The 20,447-nt window shown below is 45.1% G+C and overlaps 1 protein-coding gene across 2 annotated transcripts in view; it reads right to left on the bottom strand.

The window, feature by feature from the left end:
- rhbdl3 (rhomboid, veinlet-like 3 (Drosophila)) overlaps window positions 1-20,447 on the bottom strand; it is a 49,574-nt gene that overhangs the window by 19,246 nt on the left and 9,881 nt on the right. The window contains exon 3 of one of the 2 annotated variants that reach the window (XM_071912923.2): window positions 978-1,136. In XM_071912923.2, the coding sequence (XP_071769024.1) occupies window positions 978-1,136 (159 nt within the window). Of the gene's footprint in view, window positions 1-956; window positions 1,137-20,447 lie in introns of both variants that reach the window. The other variant, XM_071912922.2, reaches the window with a different exon arrangement.

Genomic DNA, 20,447 nt, shown 5'->3' on the forward strand with positions numbered 1-20,447 from the left:
CATTCCTATTAGACAATAAAAAAAGAAAGATGGATTGGATACACACATACACACACATTCACAGACAACAATGAATTCCCTACATTTTCTACAGACACACCCCTCACCACCCCTCCCAGTTATTATTTACCACCCAACTGATCCCGCTCCAAGATGACTCCACACTGTCCCGGGTCAACAGTTCAAGCTCCCATGAGGAACAGCGAGACAGTGGGAAAAAAACACAGAAGGATATGAGCACAGCCGGAGATGCTTGAGCGAAACCTCGGACAATCAGCAGCAAGCAAGCAGCAGTTTGAAGGTGAAAGCGAAAGTGGGGCAAGGTGAGCGTTAAGGGGGGAATTTATCACTAGGCTGCGAGTCGTCTCCTATTAAGAAGCCTCTCCACCTTGTCGGAGAGCTGTTCTTGGAATATGGCTTCTGGGACCGGATGTAAAAATGGGTGAAAGGTTTGATTCATAAAAGAAAAGGCACAGTGTAGACACTGGAGAAAGACAGCAAAGAAGCATACAAGGACATCTAGGAACATGAAAAGAAAATATTAGGGATGGGACAATATACTTATCTCACGATACAATTCGATATAACCACAGTGCAACGTAATAAATAAAAGTTTCACATTCAACAAGGTATGACTGTGCAGAATTATGTTTATTTCTGACCCACAAATCAAATTTCTAGCAATGACATTGGCTTGCTTAAACAACAATTTAAAAATGTCATTATAAAGTTCAAATAATTTAATAATTTCAATGGAGAGCTGGGCAAGCTGTCTCATTTGTGATTACTACAGCAGAATAAAATGTAGCTAATATCGTGATTCTTTTTTCTGCCCCACGATACGTATTGTCACATTTTTGTATCGCGATATATTGAATTGCAATATATCGTCCCATCCCTAGAAAACATAGATACAGATACAGTTTCTGCTGAACGACAGTGTTGGTGAATATCACTGGAAGGTGCAAAGATCTCACCAGGTTGACAAAGTCCTGGTAGCAGATCTTTCCGTCTGCGTTGCCGTCGGCGAGGGCCAACAGGACCTCCAGCTTGTGGGGGTCGAGCTCTGAGCCGTGGGCCGCCAGCAAGTCCCTGAACCGCTCCGTGCTGATGAAGCCCGAACTCTCTGGGTCATACTGCAGATGAACACACACACACACACAGTACAAAATGATTAAGACTGTATGTAGGGTGTAATAGTAGTAGAATGTAAAATAGAACAGACTAGAATAGACACAGATCTTTAGTTGAAGCAAGCTGAACACGACCCACAGTATTTCACAGGCACGAAGCACAGGCAGCACATTGAAATAAGCACCAGATACAAATCAAAAAAAGTCAGAAGTTCACGAGAGGTCAATGCCTCACTGTGCATAATTTCCTGTTTCAAAAGCCAAAGAAACCATCAGCGGCATTTTAGTCATAGTTCAAGCTACTTGTGAAAGAAACCCTAATTGCTCCAGAGAAGCCCAACTGTTGAGACGAGGCAGTAAATTTTAACAGCTTTGCATTTCACTTTGAAATGACAGTGGGGGCCGCATTTAACCACAGGCTATTTTTTTTTGTTATTCATAACATAACCGAAAAACAGCAAAGGCATTCAAATATATCTGGGAGATATTCAAATGCTCGAGAATACCAGAGATATTCAAAGAGCTGAAAAATTCAAAAGACCTTCAGAGTGAAACGTATTCAGTGATTACTTGACACTTGAATGGGAAAAGATGTTTTTTTTTTTCTCTATGTGTCACCTCTCACACTTACTCACTCCAGAGATCAACCCAAAAGTGGTAATTTAAACAGACTGACAGTATCACTTCAGAACGCAAATGGCTTCAGTGGATATATACATATTTCTGTTTAGTATCTGTCAAGAAAGACGCTTGAAAAATGATACACGGTAAAGACAGTCAAGACAATTATTATAGCCTTTTCCTCAGTTTTCCTCAGTTTCCTCACTGCCAGTAATTCCACCTGGAATGCTACGAAGCGAGTCGCTCTTGATCTCTAGAATAAAGACAGAAGAGAGAGAGAGAGAGAAGGCTGCATCTGTGTTGGAGTAGTTATCTGTTCAACTGAGGATGAACTGGCCTGGAATACCGCATTCTGGGACTCGGATGGTTGATTTGAATGTCAGGTTGTTTGTGAATACAGGCAGAAGACAGCTGCTGCCTCTCTGTGTGTGCATGTGTGTGTGTGTATATATATACATGCGGCTGTGTGTGGTGCACGAGTGTGTGTGTCTGTGTATGTGCATGTGTGCGTGCGTGCGTGTGTGTAAATACGATGCATTCATGCATAAGGATGTGACATTTAGACAAAATGAGCAGAGCGCCCAATTCCAGCACCCCTGAACCGGAAACAGTGTGTGTGTGTGTGTGTGTGTGTGTGTGTGTGTGTGTGTGTGTGTGCGTGTGTTTGCCATATGCCAGTGTTGGCAGACGCTGAGTAAAGCCAGGCTGGCAGCAGGTGCTCTGTTCTCTACCAAATGACAACGGAGAGAAGGGGCTCTGGCTCTCCCTCTATCATCATGTTGTTTTTCCCAATGTTACCTAACAGTGATGAAGCAGGTTTTTCCCCCTTTAAGACTACAGCTGTCAGTACACTTGTCATTCAATGTGATCGTTGAGATCGGATTGAAAAGATCAGTTTTGGTGACAAAAAAAGTGGAAAAAGTCATTTCATTGTGACTTTAAATCCGTGTCTGCATTACTTTTCCTGCTTTACACCGACTTTTATGGGTATTTTGTCTGGATTGCGTCCAGACTATATAGAATTCCAGTGACAATGTGAATCTGACCACTTGCATATCTGGTTTGGGAGGTCCATTAGCAATGTGAGTAAAATCCGATTTTTGTGCATCCAGACCATGCATCCTGGTGTGATTGGATGGCAAAAGTCGCATTGAGATCACAAGTGTAACCATAGCCGAGCGAGAGAGCGGGTCAGAAATATGCCATCTGCCACATGGCATCCAGCAGAAGAAGAGGAGGAGGAAGGAACCGAAGATGTTGCAGGATGAATTTTTAAATTCCTATTAAAGAACTAGAGAATTTTTTTAGACTTGAAAATGGTGATGGCATTGCAAACAGCAGCAGCAGCAAACTAATTCTTGACTGCACTTATACTTTGCATAGCCATTTAAACATAGAGACTATGCAGCATAGAGTCCAACATGCACACAACACGTCTGTCCCCTTTGAATGCAAACACAACACACCCAAACATCTCTCTCTCTCTCTCTCACACACACACACACACACATAGACACACACGCCTTGACGCATAAAAAGTTAAACAAAGCTCTACAGAGTGAACCAACCTTCTCTTGCAGTAAATCAGCCAGTTTCTGCCGAGGACATTTTGTCATGATGAAGTAACGTCAGCCAAAGCCAGTCCCACCGCTCAGTGTGTGTGAGAGAGACAATGTGTGTGTGTGTGTGTGTGTGTGTGTGTGTGAGTGTTTGTGTGTCTGTGTTGCTGTCACATTGTCTGTCCCAGGCTTTGCAGGGTTATTTCCAAGCAGGACTAAAGGATTACAGTCCAATCCAAGACCCCCACCGCCCCCCCCACCCTATCTCACACACACAAACACCCCTAAACCCCCAGTCAGCCCTCTCTCTATGCCCCACCCCACCCAGAACCCCCCCTTTACCCTACATTCAGCCCCCTCTCCTTGACTCTCTCACTTTCTCCCTTTCTCTCTCAGTCTTACACTCTCACTCTCTCAGACAAACACACAAGCTCCCTCTGAAAAACAAACACAAACCTATTTGATTTTCATTTTATTCATTTTGTTCATTTACCCGTTATCTCTTTCACTGTCACTCTCAAACACATGCAGCCACATAGATTCTTTCTCTCTCCCAACACGCAATATAGTGCATAATACTCACACACAAACATTCCCCCGCTCCAGCTTGCAACGCCCGGCTTCATAGTTGAGTGAGCACTCTCTGCAGTCAACAGGCTAGCTGGCAGGGTTGAGTGCAGAGGGACCCACACTCGACAATGGACCCCTAACGGCAATTTCATGCAAGGTTTACCCAATCCCTTTACTCCAATTAGTGACCATTTCCTCTAAATGCACTGAGGGGTTCATGCAGGGAAGGACACAACATGATACTGGAAGCACCACTCCCTCCTCACAAGATCCATCCGAGACTCCTCCAGTGTCCTGCAGAAACTTCTCGTCTCTTTTCGGACACTGAGAAAAACTGGATGAATTTCCTCCGTCTGGCTTTGTGTGTTTTTGCATTTTGCGATGCATTGTGAATGGCTTCACTTGGTCGTGAAGAATTTTGGCTAATGCAGTACTTGCTTACTGGTAAGTATTTAACTTGGGCATGTATATGCATTCATCATACTGTGAATTTGATTGAATTGTTATGCCAGAATATTTTAATTTCAGGTTATTGTCTGTGGTCCTGTGGCTTGTTTTGTGAACAACAAAGGGAGTGTGATACAAATCCCTCAGATTAAAATATGCATATCTGCCCCACTCTTTCATTTTGTGACCATTAAGAATATTAGAAGCCCAGCTAAAACAAGGCCCTGTATTTAACACACACACACACACACACACACACACACACACACACATTAATCCCGCAGCAGACATAATACCACATAACAAAGGCAACATACAAGCTTTCATTTTGAGGGCTTCTCCATAGCCTGGTGTCAGTGCTGAGGAGAAAAACAGAACGAGGGAGGGAGGGAGGGTGGGTTGGGGTGTGGGTGAGGTGGGGGGGTGGGGGGTGGAGTAGATTGGGCACAATGCAAGGCTCTGCGTCTTTAGCCTCATTTTCATAAAGCTGCATATTAAGGAGCTGGAGGGTATAGGCAGTTGTGAGGGTTTGGGAGTTCACCAAGTAGTCAGGCTCACACAGTGTGCCTGGAGAAATGAAGGAGCCTGTGCAACCATCAAATATACAAAAGGCTACAGTGAAAAATACACTCAAAACAAGTTCAAATATGATGATACGTAGCTCTCAGAATCCTGTCTATGTATATATCCTGTCTATATGTATATTCTGTCCTCTACAGGAGGACAGAATATACTGTATTCTTACCATTTAAACTATCTCATCCATTCTCAATCCAGCCTATACATCCTCCATGCTTCTCTCATCTCTTTGTTGCTGTACCTTTTAATGATCTAGTGTCCTATCAAGTGGTTCAACCGAAGCAGAAAAAGGCCTCTGCGGGTTGTCCAGGGGTTCATTACAGGCTATTACAAACCACTGAGCTGTTTTCCTGGGTCACCCCCACCCATCAAATCACTTAAAATTAAGAGAAAGAGAAAGGCCAGACAGGAGGTCACTTGAGACTATTTGATCAACTTAACTACTGAGTCTCAGTCCTGGCTGACCACTAGGACTGTCAGTGACCTTTGACATTTGACCCAGACGAGTACGGGTCACTGTCCAGGAGCCATTCTCTGGAACAGTTCCGCTTGGGAAGTGAATGGAGAGAGACCCGAGTTAACTGGGAGAGACAGCTAACAACTCTATCCGATCCTGGGCTCCTAACACAAAACTGGTGGCAAATCTCAAATCCTCTTACACCTACATCACTTGCACTGAATAACTTGTCATGTACTGAGTAACTAAGAGTGTAGTGCCTGCTGACATGCAATAAAAAACCAAGAGTGTAGCGTGATAACCTAACGTATGTGTGCAAGTGTGTAGTGTGTGCAACCAAAAAGTGTCATACAGAAGCCCTGTGCTTGAGGGCAGCAAGGTTTTGAGAATGAAAATGTGTGCCTGCATTTGACAATGTTCAGCACCAAATAAGAACTTCTAATTCATGGTGTAAAAAACAGATGTAAAATATATCATTTAAAATGGTGTCCTGGTGGCTCGCTCTGCTAAAGGCTAGGTCACACCAGATGATTTTTTCGCTGATTCTAAGCCCGACTACATCATCCCAGCACTCGGGCCTGACGGTTGCCACAGATTATCCTGTAGTGTGAATGGGCTCTTTGGTCCTCAAAAAGACTAATCTGGACCAGTTGGACCTGAACAAGATTTTGCCAAATGTGTTTGATTTCGTTGGGCGCAATCTGGCCATAATCGTGCAGTGTCAAGCGGTTAAGACTCGCCAAGACTGAAATCTGAGCGAGATCCTGGCAACAGCCAATGGGATGTTTAGCTCAAGGGGAAAGAAAAAGAGAACGAATGGAGCAGTCGTATTTAAAAACAAACAACTTCCACTCACGCAGATAGTTGACATCAGTAGAGATTCCCAACTCCACTTGTTGCACTCTTGATAAGTTGCAATTGTATTTGGAGGAATACACTTTATATAAAGTGCTGTAAAATGGCAACGCACCTTGTTCAATCCAAATAAGTATGCAATTACAAATTAGGTGAAATTAGTCTAGTCTATTAGTCTAGACTATAATGATTTAGTCTGAATTACTCTCTGTGGGCAAGATTTGAACAGTCAGAACCATACCCTCTCAAATTCCAGATAAATGTATACCGACAAACCTTTTTTTTCATCTATTCTCCCCTATCTTTGTCCAATGTAACATCTGAAAAACTAGAGCGTGTGCTTCCCAGTCAGTAGCTGTATCGCTGACGGTAAAGTTGCGTCTAAATCATGCGGCCTCAGCAGAAAACGGAACCCAAAACCTTCGGCGCTTCAAGCACCAGGCTCACCAGCAAAGCAGGATAACAGCCTCATCATATCAACATTTCAGACAGGATGAGCACCCTGGCAGCTCCTCAGCATGAAGCACACACCATATAATCACAACACGACGGCTTTGAATTGGTATGATGACCCTTGCTGCTTGTCATCCCCTCTTTCACTCGCCAGTCATTCCAATCACTCTCCACTGTCTGCTGCAGAAATGCCGTGAAACCAACTGACAGGACGGGAAATTAAAGTCGCATCCCCTATAAAGTCATCTAATTTCACACTGGCGAATAATACGATCACACAGGTTCATGCAGTAACAGGCATGAAGCAGTCATTCAGCAGTGTAACATGCGTGACCTGTCTGATGGGGGTGCAATAACACGCAGGATATCGGCAGGTGGGGTTTCTCCCATTTTTACTGTCACTCTCACTATGCTACTGTACCTAACCGGGTAGAAATGTGGTGAAAAGGACCTTTTCACTTTTCAGAAAGGCAATAGTTTATAAGCAGCAAAGCAGTCAGAGAGCTGCAGCTTCAGCACACCAGCATCTAAAGCCATCTAGGTCAAGATCATGGATCCCACAGCCCCATTTCACCTTTTTTTTTTTGGTTTGTTTCATGGCTCTATCTTGAACGACAGCAAAGATACGTTGGTGGACACGCACATGAAAAAAATAAAAAATACACGCAATAAACACAATGCATCTCCGCTCCCTGGGGTTGCAGTGAAGATATCTAATGTCACACTGGTTAATGACAATATCATACAGGCCGATGCAGGAACAGGCATGACGCGGTTGATCAGCACTGCAACACGCATGACCGGACTGTCTGAGGGTGCAATAACATGCGTGACCTAAGCAGCAGGAGCTCCAGTAGCCGTGGAGTTATGGCTCTAATGATAGTGGTGGAGAGGACAAAGGACTGCAGTGAGAGCCCCATTATGTAGTACTCTTAAGTGTGTGTGTGTGTGTGTGTGTGTGTGTGTGTGTGTGTGTGTTCATGTGAGTGCGCATATAGATGGCTGTGAGGAGGGAGTGACAACACAGACTGAAATGACTTGCTTTTGGCAACACTGCTTGACATTAACGAGCATCAAGAAGAACACTCACTTTAGGTTTCTCTCTCTCTCTCTCTCTCTGCAAATGCTTACATTTGCTCTGTATCATATAGCATTATATATTATATTATTATTTCTCATAGCTAAATTACATGTCTGGAAAAAAAAAAAAGCCAACGCAAACTCAGCATGCAGCCGCTATATGATAGGGCTGTGCTCTTCTCAAATCTATACTTTATGCTATGTCATATATTCTTATAAACTGCTATATTGCTTTAGGTTTTATGCATGATAATATATTGCTATATTATTGATTTGCTATATTATATATTATTATTGCTCTATTCTAGCTAAATTACTGGTATGGCAGAAGCCAGGCAGCATGCAGTCTGTCCAGCAGGATAATTTCATGTCACATAGTGTGCACCACTGTGTTGTTGTTGTTATTATAAGGGCTGTGCAGTAAAAACAGCCTCTGCCTGCTCTATCTGCTGACTCGGAGACAAAACAAGCTGCCTATTAGACCATCCAGTGTATGATTTATATTCTACAACACATCAAACTTCTTATTAAAACTCCCAACAATTAGGCGACACTGTACTACACATTATTGTCAGTGTCCTGCAAACACCTTGCGTCACCATTTGAAAAGCAGAGAAAAACTGCTGTTTTCAATAATTGGTCCTACAGGGTTATGAAACAACATGCAGTAAATAAAGGCTTGAAGATGTCAAGGCTCTTCAGGACACTTTCCATATCCAGAAAGTAATATCCATTAGACTATTGAAACTTGTACTGCTGTAGAACTTCTCTTTAGCAACAATAACATTTTTTAACATAAAATACTACAAAAGTAACAATACATGATACCATACATGACAGTAACATTGGCATAACCAAAGAATGTGGATTCAAGTGCAAGGACAACACCTACATTTTGCTGATGGGCCCTGCTGCTTCAAGTTTCATTCAAGTACTGTGACCATAACAACGTTACAGAAAGACAGAAAATGCGAGAGCCACTCTGCCTCATTAACGGAGACATCCAGGACAGCTAATTAAGCTGCTGTGGCGCAACACTAAACCTATGGAGTGTAATACCATGATACAGAAATACAACTCTACAGCCATCACAGTGTTTCTATATGGCTTGTAGTAGCCTTGACAAGAGGCCTTATTTATTAGTTTCTTAGTTTCATTTCTTAGTTGAAACCTGTTGCTGTGGTCCTCTAAGTAGTGAAACATCTTACAGACATGGAAGTCATACAGAAAAACTGCAGTATAAATGTATGTTAGTGTTTTGGTAAAGGCAGAGGTGGAGAACAATGGCAATTAAGAGCATGTTCATTAAGCAACTAATCAACACTGATTAATGAAGAGCTATGAGGCCTAGGTAGCTTAACGTGCTGCTTAGTCAGAAGAGTCAACACCCACATGTTACACACACACACACACACACACACACACACACACACACACACACGCATGTTTACATCTCAACTACTCTTGACTGAAGCTAATTAGACTTCTGTAATACAACACTTGAGCTACAGAGTGTAAGGTCACAATACACTACAAAGTATAGCAAACAGTACAGTACAGGCCTTTCAGTGTCTTCTTATGGGCCAGTAGTTGCAGTAGGAGCTTCAGCAGGATGTTATGGCCATGTGCATAAGACCATTAGACCACTGATCAACAGGGTCTAATCTTCATTTATTGATCAACAGGGCCTAATCTTCATTTATTGATCAGCAGGGCCTAATCTTAATCTTCATGATTAATGAAGAGCCATGTGGGGCTACCTTTACACATTGCAGGGTCACGGGAGACAGCGCGCACACACACACACACACACACACACACACACACACACACACACAAACATGCAAACGCACACACACACACACACATATATATATGCACATACAATTACCTGTGTAGATGTCTGTCTAAATACACATATGTATATAAACTCACCACTTTTCCAGGTTTTTTATCATTGTGGACATGTGGATGTCACAATATAGCAGCAGCATGCAGGTACATACACACATACGCACACACACACACAAATAACCTCAAACACACACACACACATGCATGAAAACATGCACACGCGCACAGTTACTCAGCTTCCCGGTGCTTCTTGAAGACAAAGCCTGAGTGTTCCCTTGACATGGACCAATTAGCAGCTCTAATAAAAAAGCCAGCCTCGTTAGAGAGGGAGAAGCTCGTTAGTCTCTCCGCTAATTACCCTGGAGCACCGGGGAGGACAGGAGAGAGCCGGGGCACCTCATTCACTGGCCATCACTCACACACACTCAGACACAACAGAAATGCACATACACACACACACTTTCTCATGTTAATCAGGTTTTTCAGGCGGTGCCCTTGCTACCAGGGGGTCTTCCCTGTGTTATCTCTATCTCCCTTTGCTTCTCTCTCTCTCTCTCTCTCTCTCTCTCTCTCTCACACACACACTCACACACTCTCTTTTGTCACATTATCGGACACAGCTGAAATAGCACATTATCTTCCCTTGTCAGTGCCACTAGTAGTCGGGAGATGCTCCGTAGTCTCTGAGCTTATCAAGCGGCCTGCTGACGGGGCCCAGACTTGGTCTCGTCTAGGAGACTAGTTCAGCTTGAGTGGAGCCGGCAGCTTGTCAGCGAGCAAAAGCCTCTGAAAGGGAAGGCGGGGTAGAGGACAGAGGGGTGAAAGGTCAAAACTCTTGACTGACAGCTGACATCTCCCAGAAGTCTGCAGACAAGACAGAGGGGCAATCCGGCATCATGGAGGGAAATCCTGGTGTCAGTGAGGGAGGCATTGTGTGGTGTGTGTGTGTGTGTGTGTGTCTGAGTCAGAGAGAGAGAGAGGTAGAGAGAGAGAGAGAGAGAGAGAGAGAGAGAGAGAGAGAGAGAGATTTGACCCCCCCAAAGGTCTCGTTTAAGAGCGGTAAAGAGAGCTTTTTTTTCACACTTTCAGTATCAAAGAGCATCAGATTGTGGAAAGTGCAAGGGTTGTAAAGGCTTACACACACACACACACACACCTATACACACATACACGCATATGTCAGTACAGTTAGTAAGGATAAGGTGCTACGTTCACTGAGGCACATCTGACATGAACAGGTCTAATTTAAAGAATCTCTCTCTCTCTCTCTCTCTCTCTCTCTCTCTCTCTCTCTCTCTCTCTCATAGCCTTGGTCTGACAGCTCCTGACTCAGGCAGGCACTGATGGGCTACCAGTCCAGGCAGTGGGCAGTGGGTTGTTCATTGTTCTCTGACAGAGAGAGAATTCAGAGTTACCCAGACAAAAGTAACACTGTTCACAGCTAAAACAGAGAAGAGCCTAACACAGACGGGCAGATCCAATACGTCCCTGATCCTCCCAATCAGATCCCCCGCTGGTGTCGGTTGACGGCTGAGCGACGGGACGACGGCAGAGTGGGGCGGGACGCAGAGGCGAAAGGATCTGATGAGCTGCCACGGTTTCGCACCATTAATTACCCAGACATCACCTCTCCCGTCGAGGCGGATTCTGCAGGAAAAGGTCAGCCGTCTGGCTCACATAAAAACCGGCTCACCATGCGTGTCACGGCCCCCGCCGGCCCGGCCGGCACTCGGCCCACGTCACACTTTGGAGACATGACTAATGCCTCGACAAGACTTCTAATAGCCCCCCAAAATGCCACAGCCGTGTGTGGTAATGCAGCCATAAACAACACCTAGACTCGCAGGCTAAGGCCAAGGCCACAGAGGAGCCAGATGAATGAGGGAGGGGAGAGAGAACAGGGGGATCGGGGTGGGGGGTGGTGGAGGTTTGGTAAGAACAAGAGACAGAGAGGAGGACAGATGAGACACGGAGACGAGAGAGGTAGAGCGGTCATGAAACATCGAGAACCAAGCAAGAAAGTCGAAAGAAAAAGAGAGAGGGTAAAGAATTGAAAAGTTCACACCTGAATAACAAAGGAGATATAAATATATAAATATATAAATAGATGAGGTGATAAATGGCTGGACCTCAGTGTGATGCACTGTGCGTAATGCCGGTCTGAACCCACCTGGGAGCCCCGGTGCTGTCTGAGCTCAGAAGACTAAGGATAGGACGGGGAATCTAGAGAAAGACAGAATATCCCACTTTTTGACATTTTCGAGCTGGAACCTTACTCCAGAATAGCTACTCTGCTGATTTGTGATCATCTAATAATGCCACAGCCTGTATGTAACGTACTGTAATGATGCCTACGCCCTCCGTCTCATATTGAATAGTATTGAACACACTCAGGGTGTATGTGCTTGTTATTGGAACAATCCAGAATAGCATGCCGGACAGAAATAAACCCTTGTTGCTGGCAGTGTTATAGCACAGGCGGTGAGTAGGATTCTGATCTTGGATAGCTTAACCTTCAACTGGGCATATACCAACTCAATTAAATAACAGTCTGACTTGGCATACATTAGCAGGTTCAACAAGCTGAGAGAAAAGACCTCGCTTGTCCCGGGGCAGCACTCTATTATAGCCCCCGTTCATTAAACAGCAGGTCCTCCACCGTTTTCTCCCCCCCTCCCTTTCTTTCCCTCGCTCCCCTTCTTTGAATACGAGCAGTGTTTCCCCCGGGAGCTCCGGTGAAAGACTGAGGGGGCGAGTGTTGCGCAGATTGCACACTTGAACTTGTTATTTCCTTAGCTTATTGTGCGAGGAGATGATTATCGTAGGACGGGGAGCAGACCAAAGCCACTTTGCTTTGAAGTGGAAGAGACACAAGGGCAGGAAGAGAGACGAAAGATGAGGACTAATCACTCGTTAAAAAAACGGCACTGAAAAGTTCTTAAGTGGTGACGATGGTGAAGTGTTGTTTTGGAGAGGAAGGGGTGGGAAGGGAAAGGGCTTTTGATGTGGAATGGACGAGGAACTGGAGGATGAAGAAGAATACTTGCTTCCTTTTGTTTAAGTCGAATCGTTGTTCCACCAACAGTTAGAGTAAGTACTTCTTCCTTTATTAAGATGGTCATCATATATTATAAAGGGGCAGTAATGTATGACTATCGACCAGTAGGACTTGAATCAAATTCGATATAATTTATCTCCTCCTACACCAGTCTCTGGCACAGCACCCCCACCCATCTCACCCGTCCCATCCCTGTGACAGCAGCCTGTAAATCACACAAACCAAAAAGTCACATTTTCGCAATAGAGACGACTAGGCTAATTACAACATAGATCCAACATAAACATCAAGAGAAGATGTAATATATCACGGTGCAAAACACTGCATCCATTTGCTTTTCTGGCTTGAGAGCAAGCTTTCATAGCCTTCGTAGCTGAAATGCCATGCAAAGCTGCTCGCCGTCTTGTAGCACTGTCCTCCATTATTGAGCAGTTGTAAGTGGGTGGGTGGGAGGAGATTGGGAGTGTTGTGAATTTCCAATGGGTGGGGAGCTTTTGTTCCAACACAGAGTACAGACTGGAAAGTGAGTTTTGAAAGCTAGACATCTCAGTACCTAGCAAAGTCGGTGAGCCATTGGTATTGGTCATTTTGTGCTATGGGGTAATAAAAACCTTACTTAGTAATTCTGCATTCTGGGTTGGGCCGGGTTGGTGAGAAGAGGCTGAGGTGGTACAATTTTCTTACACAATGTATCTTAGGACAATTGTCCTTGAACACGGCTGCACCTCCAACTGAACACTGGCTGCTCACTTTAACCACTGGAGGGCGAACTGAGCCAGGTTTAGTGAGATAAATATGCCACTGGCACATTAGTGCTCAAATGTTGACAATATGACCAGCGTTTTTGTAATTCATAACTAAAACTCCCACATCCAAGCGTTTCGTTCCAACCGGACCTTCGTCAGACTGACGAAGGTCCGGTTGGAACGAAACGTTACTATACAATAAAAGGTGTTGCAGTGTGCGGGGGTTCATTCTATTGTATAGATAACTACATAATACTAAATACCAGTTTACAACTCAAAAAAGTTTTTAAAGGCCAAACAATATTTAGCTTTTTATTCATTAGTTACTTGCATGTCTTTGGAATGTGGGAAGAAGCCGGAGCACCTGCAGGTTTCCTACGCAAACACAGGGAGAACATGCAAACTCCACACAGAAAGAACTGGGAATCACACTCAGGCCCTTTTTGTGACAGAGCTAGACAGAGCTAAACACTGAGCCACCGCGCCACCCAAACCATCCCTCCATGCAAGCCGTATCGAGCCAAAATCCAAGCAAAAAATTGAATTTTCAAGTGCATGGCATTATTTGTAGAGCTATTTTCACTCTGATTTGTCTTTATCAGCAAGCACAGAGAGAAGTGACAGACCCACTGGCCACAATATCATTATTTCCTCCCTCCTCTCCCTTTCCTTTTCTACTTTCTCCTCCTCCTCCTCCTCTCTTCTTTCATTTCCTGCTCCCTCCTCTCTCCCCTGCTCTCCTGTCCTCTGTGATGGGAAATGCACATAGTCTGCCACAGGTAATTGCTTTCTCTCGCATGCAGTCTAATTTACTCCCCCTGCTCTCCCTCTTTTCCTCCATCTTCCTCGCCATAAAACAGATAACTCTGACTGTGTGCAGCCCATATCCAGGGGCCAAAATGAATCTTCAGATTCTGCACCTGTTGCACTGCTACACTTTTCTATATGTTAAATAGAGATGTAGGTACTTTTTAAAGGTGAGTGTAACCTCAATGCCGTGATGTTTCAAATCAAACAATAGCAAGGAGAGGCGTACCTGCATATAATATTGAAGTGCTGGTAGATATCATTTTTTTCCTAGATTAAAAACTTATGTGATAGAAATCAATATGATAATATAAGCAGAGTAATAAGCAGAGTTGGAGCTAATAAGATGTCCATGGCAAATCACTTGAAATAGCTAATTTATAACATTTTAAAGATACATCAACTATCATAGCTGATGTGGATTTCAGCGAGTCTGAGTCCGAGTTTCCTGTCACACAGCGGTGTGTTTTACGGTGTGTAAAGGGATGACTGACACCGTGTCTGTCTGGGCCAATCAACGCAGGGCTGGGTCACCTGTCTCGCTTGACAGATTAGAGGCCCTCGTTCATCTCACACACACACACACACACACACACACACACACACACACACACTCGTCTGAGGCCATCAAAAATTAGCATGGGCCGTCACCGTTTCCTTGCCAACTGGCCTGTAACCAGGCAACGGAGGTTGGTGTGTGATGATGTCTTCAGTAGATGCACGCATGTACACACATGCACACACACACGCACACACACATGGACGGGGTTTGATGTGTGGATAGGTGTCAGACACTAAGGTATTAGTTTAAATCCCTGGATATCTGATCCCATATTATGCTGGACCTGACACACACAGATACAGCATGCAGACACACAAGACACACACACACACAGACCATAATGAGACTAAAGCAGTCGCACCAGTATTCTCTCTGCAAACCCTGATCCAACCAGTAAATTACATCCAAACCACATCTTCACTGGCCACAGGAGCCCTTTAACCCTTAATAACCGCTACTGTCTATCTAGAAGTACCACATTTTTCAGTGCGATCCCTATGTTCAAGAATTTTTAAGGTTCATTGCAGGTGCAATAATGTAGGCAGAAATCCTTAATTAGGTTGCTCCTTAGAAGGTTAATCCTTAAAGATATAATGCTGTTGGTGCTAAAATCCACTTCAAACCATACAAATGAAAAGTTGGATTGGCTAGACATCAGATAAATAGATCTCAAAAGTCATCACTTCAGTCCATCTGGGCACGGCAGGCAATCTAACAGAGATAATGATCAATTGGTGCTTCACTCACTCAAGGCTTCGGGGTGATATCAAGGCAGCTGTTGAAATGTTTAAACTCTGTCATCTTCATTTCAAAAGTGTGCTCTTTTCAACACTTGTGTCGTTGACATTCTAGGTTTGAATGATTTTTTGCATTGCTGAGATGTCACGCAACCGTGTCAGTGTACAAAGATCCAAAATGGAGTACTCTTTAAGAGGTTAACTGAAGGTTAGAGAAGTGGGCTTGTGGTCGGAAGGTTCAAATTGACAGAAAAGCTGGCAGAATGTCGGGTGGGTGGGAGATTTTCCCTCAGATACCACCATTAAAATGCCCTCCAACAGTGCTGCTGCTCAGTGAAGCTGTACAAAACTGGGGAAGTACTGGACAGCCCCCTGCTGAGGGTGTGAATACATATAACCTTCCTTTTCGTAGGCCACTGTTGTGAATAACACTGTCGAGGACTGGCTCGGTTAATTAAGGTTGAATTAAAAAAAAAATCAACGCCATATTCTGCCTGAAGCAAACTCTCCTCTACAGAGCGAACCTTACCAAGTCACCATAACAACCTGAGGATTGATAGTATCTCGGTAGCGACTTAATCCAAATTAAATGCGTCTCGGCGCTGCGGTATCAATACGCTTGATCAACCAACAGCATGTTCCGTCTCTGTCCCACCGACATCTCTACTAATTCCCAACGCAGTGCAGCGCCTCGCCCCACAGACAGCCACTAAGATCTATTACCCAGCGCCACACCAGAGGGCTGCACACCCACTCATCCTGCCTCTTCTCCATCTCCGTCTCAACCCTAAGCATGCATTAACACACACACACACACACACACACACACACACACACACACACACACACACACACAAGAGAGACTTCATCACTTTGTTATTGCACAAAGCTATATTTCCCCTCTCGTCTCTAAAGTTTTAAAAACACCTCCCTTTCCCCTGTAGGTTTAATGGCTGTGCTATGCGAGACAGAGAAACACCCGGGTCTCTAGGAGACAAGAGGCAGTAATAATATCATAAAGGGCTTTTCTTTGACAGATGCTGCAATACCAAACAGAGGAGAATCGTTCATCATGCAGGGCCCAGATGCAATGAACTCCAAGCCGGGGAGTTCTTAGCCTGGGAGCCACAAGCGGGTGTTAACCATACCGAGGTGCCACAGAGAGGCAGCCAGGGAGCGTGGGAGTGTTTGTGTGGGAGAAAGAGACAAACAAACAGATTGCATGTGTGTGAATGGGTGTCCAAGGCTGGACTGTACCAACAAGGATACATTTTTAAACTGGATTAAAGAAATAATCCGCAACTTTTTCATAAAAATAAATGTCCATTTTGCTACTCACTAGCATCACAAATCTAGGTTTATTATTTTAAACCTAGTTTTACTTATCTGATTATCACTAATGTTAAATTAAACTAAGACAGATTGGTGCAGCCCAGCCTAAGTGTGTGACAGAGAACAAGATGGAGCAAGAGATGTGTGTTTGATTGAGAGAGAGAAGAGAGAGAGAGAGAGAGAGAGAGAGAGAGAGAGAGCGGGAGAGAGAGAGAGAGAGAGAGAGAGAGCTGTGCTGCCCCCAGGGTGTCTCCAGAGGCAGAGGGGATCGGAGCAGACAGCTGAACGGCCCACAGCAGGCTCCCTAGCATGTGTTCAAATAAACACTTTACCCCCTGTCGCCGCGTATGAAAGCATACACACTGGAGAGGAGCATGTGTGAAGACACAATGAAACACACACACACACACGCGCACACACACACACACACCAGGAAGAGAAAGCTTAAACTGCTGGAGATATAAATGTCACTCTCGCTCAGACACAAACATGGACCCATTTGCCAAGAGACAGAAGCATACGCAAGTCAAAGTACTTGTCACACACACACACACACACACGCTACACACACAAAGAGGTGATGGAGTGTCCATGTCGCTCAGGCGTAGGGCATAGGCAGGTCAGCGCCGAGACAAAGACAGAGAGCGGTGACCTTTTCCCCCAAACCTCCCATTTACACTGAGGTGAGAACCCCTCATTACCGCCGGGCCAAACCCTCCACTGCTCACCAGCATTCAGGGGCCCTTCCCGGGAGAAGAGGGGGAACAAAAAGAGGGGAGAAACATTTGTTTAACGAGCCGTCTCCGGCCTGTCTTTCTCTCCCATTCAGTCCTCTTCTTCTCCTCCCGGCTTGCCCCGAGGTGAACCCCCCCCCCTCCCACCAACCCCCACACACACCCTCCACCAGCGATAGCGGCGGTTCCATTCACCCACTGAGATTTATGATCCCTAATAGCGGGGAAATGGACCCGAGGCTGGGGCTGCCCCGAGGGGGGGGCCCCGACTTACTTTCTTCAAATCTCAAGAAGAAGAAAAAAAAAAAGAGGGGGGAGTGAGGGGAGTTGAGGTGGGGGTGAGGGGGGGGTTATAATCGTGGTGGGTGGGGCCGGTGCTGTCGGAGACATTTTCAAGGTTGCCATCTGGGCAGGGTGGGACCCTTCAAACGGCCTGTCAATCACCAACGCAGACCCCCGCAAGAACCCGCCTCCACAGAAGGATAAGGCTGTGGGGGGACTCACTGTAAAGCTGTAACGGGACGAGGCACACACACGCCCTCTCTCACCGCTGACACTTCACTCCCTGTCCCAGCCTGTTGTTTTGGGTCCGTTTTTGCTAGCGAGAGCTTTTATTAATCGGCCACAATAAGCCAGTCAGTCAGCCGTCTACTGATCCATGGTGGTGGCGAGCCCCGCTGGAGCGCCCTCCATTTCATAATCCTATTCCCATAATCCCGAGGGGTCAGGGAGCAAGCAACAGTCCCCGCTCTCTCTCTCCGACCAGCTCCCCTTTCCTTTTAAGGCTGGAGGGGAACGGAGCAGGAAAGAAACTCTCAGAAAAAGGGGCTTAAGCAGTGAGGCACATCTGCACCTCCATGCCCATGCAGCTGCCTCAGGATTCACGTCTCGATGAAACCATGAAGAGAAGTCTCAACTTTCTTTTGGGGGATGACTAGTTTGTGTTCACAAATGTCAACGCAAATGCCTGAGATTATAGAAGTAACACGTCCGCTGCGTTTCATGGCAGATTTTTAAGACAGGGGGGATGGAACTATGGTACAGAATTTGAAAGAAACTTCCGCAGAACGTCTCAGAGAAAAGGCAGCTCGAGGGGCTAAACGAGCAAGATGGATTTCACTTCTCCCTCACTCTGTGTGATTAGACGCTAGTCTGTGCCGACGCTATTAGCCAGTATCCTCGCAACCCCGGGTTCTCGTCTACATGTTCAAAACAGACTCCAAATAATGAGATCTGCGGCGATTCTCAAGATAACGAAATGAACTGCGGAGACTGATTTCATTTTTCAGACAGAAAAAAAATGAAACAAAGAGCAAAACACACCTAATGAAAAGAAGAGGCCCAAGCTGCCTGTTGTTTTCTTCGGCTCAGACAGCTTATGACCAAAGACTTGTACCGCAATGCTTCATTAGACCACACACACACACACTGTCCTCTACTAATGAATTACCATTTCAAGGCCAAACATATGTAACTGTACACACACACACACCCCGCTACCTATCCCCCCTGAAAAAAAAAAAAAAAATGTTAAGTCTATTTTGGAAAGGCCCTGCTGCAAAGTTGAAGTGACACGTAAAAAGGCAATCCTTACTCCACCTGTAATGGAAGTGTGAGTTATCGTCACCTTGGCAGCTGTTCCCCTGAAGCAGATAATGCTTATCATAATGACACCCTCAGAGCCGGGCCCTGACAGGCACCCTGATGAGCCGCTATATCTGCAACTGTGGCTGTGGTAAACCCAGCGACGACGCACCCCCCCCACACACACACCTCCCCATCTCCCACCGAAACTCTGAGAAGAATTCAATTAGACACACCGAGGCTGTCGGGACGATAGGGTTGTCACCGGACGGGCGAGCCTAAAAGCTCACAGTAAAACACAGCGCTCCTCGTGTGTCTGCAAAGGATCAACGCATAGAGACTCACGCACTGACAGCCTTCCAAATACAACATGATCTAGGAAGCCATAGAAGTCCAATCCACTCCACACACAGACATCCTACATGACATTTTTCTGAACAGTTACTCCTGGGGCTGTAGCCGTAGCCACAGTGCAACAGCAGTACAGCAAGCATCTAGCCAGTGGGACTTCTACAGCAAAAGGGGGAATCTCTTGAAAGCACTGAGAAACCTCAACCTTAACGGTGCAATAAATAAGGTTTTTACTGCCCCATGGCACAAAATGACCATAATGTATCTGCAGGGGGTTGTTAGGGCTGTTGATCAAAAACAATGACTCAATACCAACGATTACTTTGCCAAGCACTGAAATTTATGGCTTTTAAAACTCACTTTCTGGCCTGTACTCTTTGTTTTTGGAACAAAAGCTCCCAGTCCAAAGGAATTTTCAAGATACCCCGAGAAATGGAGCCTGATCGTATGGAGTTTGGGCCATGGTTACACTTCTTAAGAGGGGATCACCTAATCTCAGAGCATACACCATAATACATGTAGCTAACAAAATATCATTATCACAGGGACCAATTGCGGCTATGACCCATCTTAAAGACCTAACACATTTTTATTTATCTATTTTGGCTTTCATCAGAGTATCATACACATGACATCTGGCCAAGTTTTTATAATCCTTGTGAATAATTACTGTACATACATCTCCGCTGCACATTTAAAAACAATTACCTCTTGATCCAAACAAACAAATATCAGCAACATCGGTACAAAGCACACATATTCAATTAGGTGACCATCACTCCAGGCACCAAGAGGTCGAGTCTTGGCGTATTTCTTTCATTTGTCTGGTTTTTGTGTTGTGCGATGTGGTTTCTCCTTGTCAGAGTTAGCCACTTCAGCACTTCGGCCCTGCTAGCTGGCCTTGGCAGCGATGCCCTGTAAGACGAGA

The sequence above is a fragment of the Centroberyx gerrardi genome, chromosome 3 (genome assembly GCF_048128805.1).
Source record: "Centroberyx gerrardi isolate f3 chromosome 3, fCenGer3.hap1.cur.20231027, whole genome shotgun sequence".
Taxonomy (NCBI): domain Eukaryota; kingdom Metazoa; phylum Chordata; class Actinopteri; order Beryciformes; family Berycidae; genus Centroberyx; species Centroberyx gerrardi.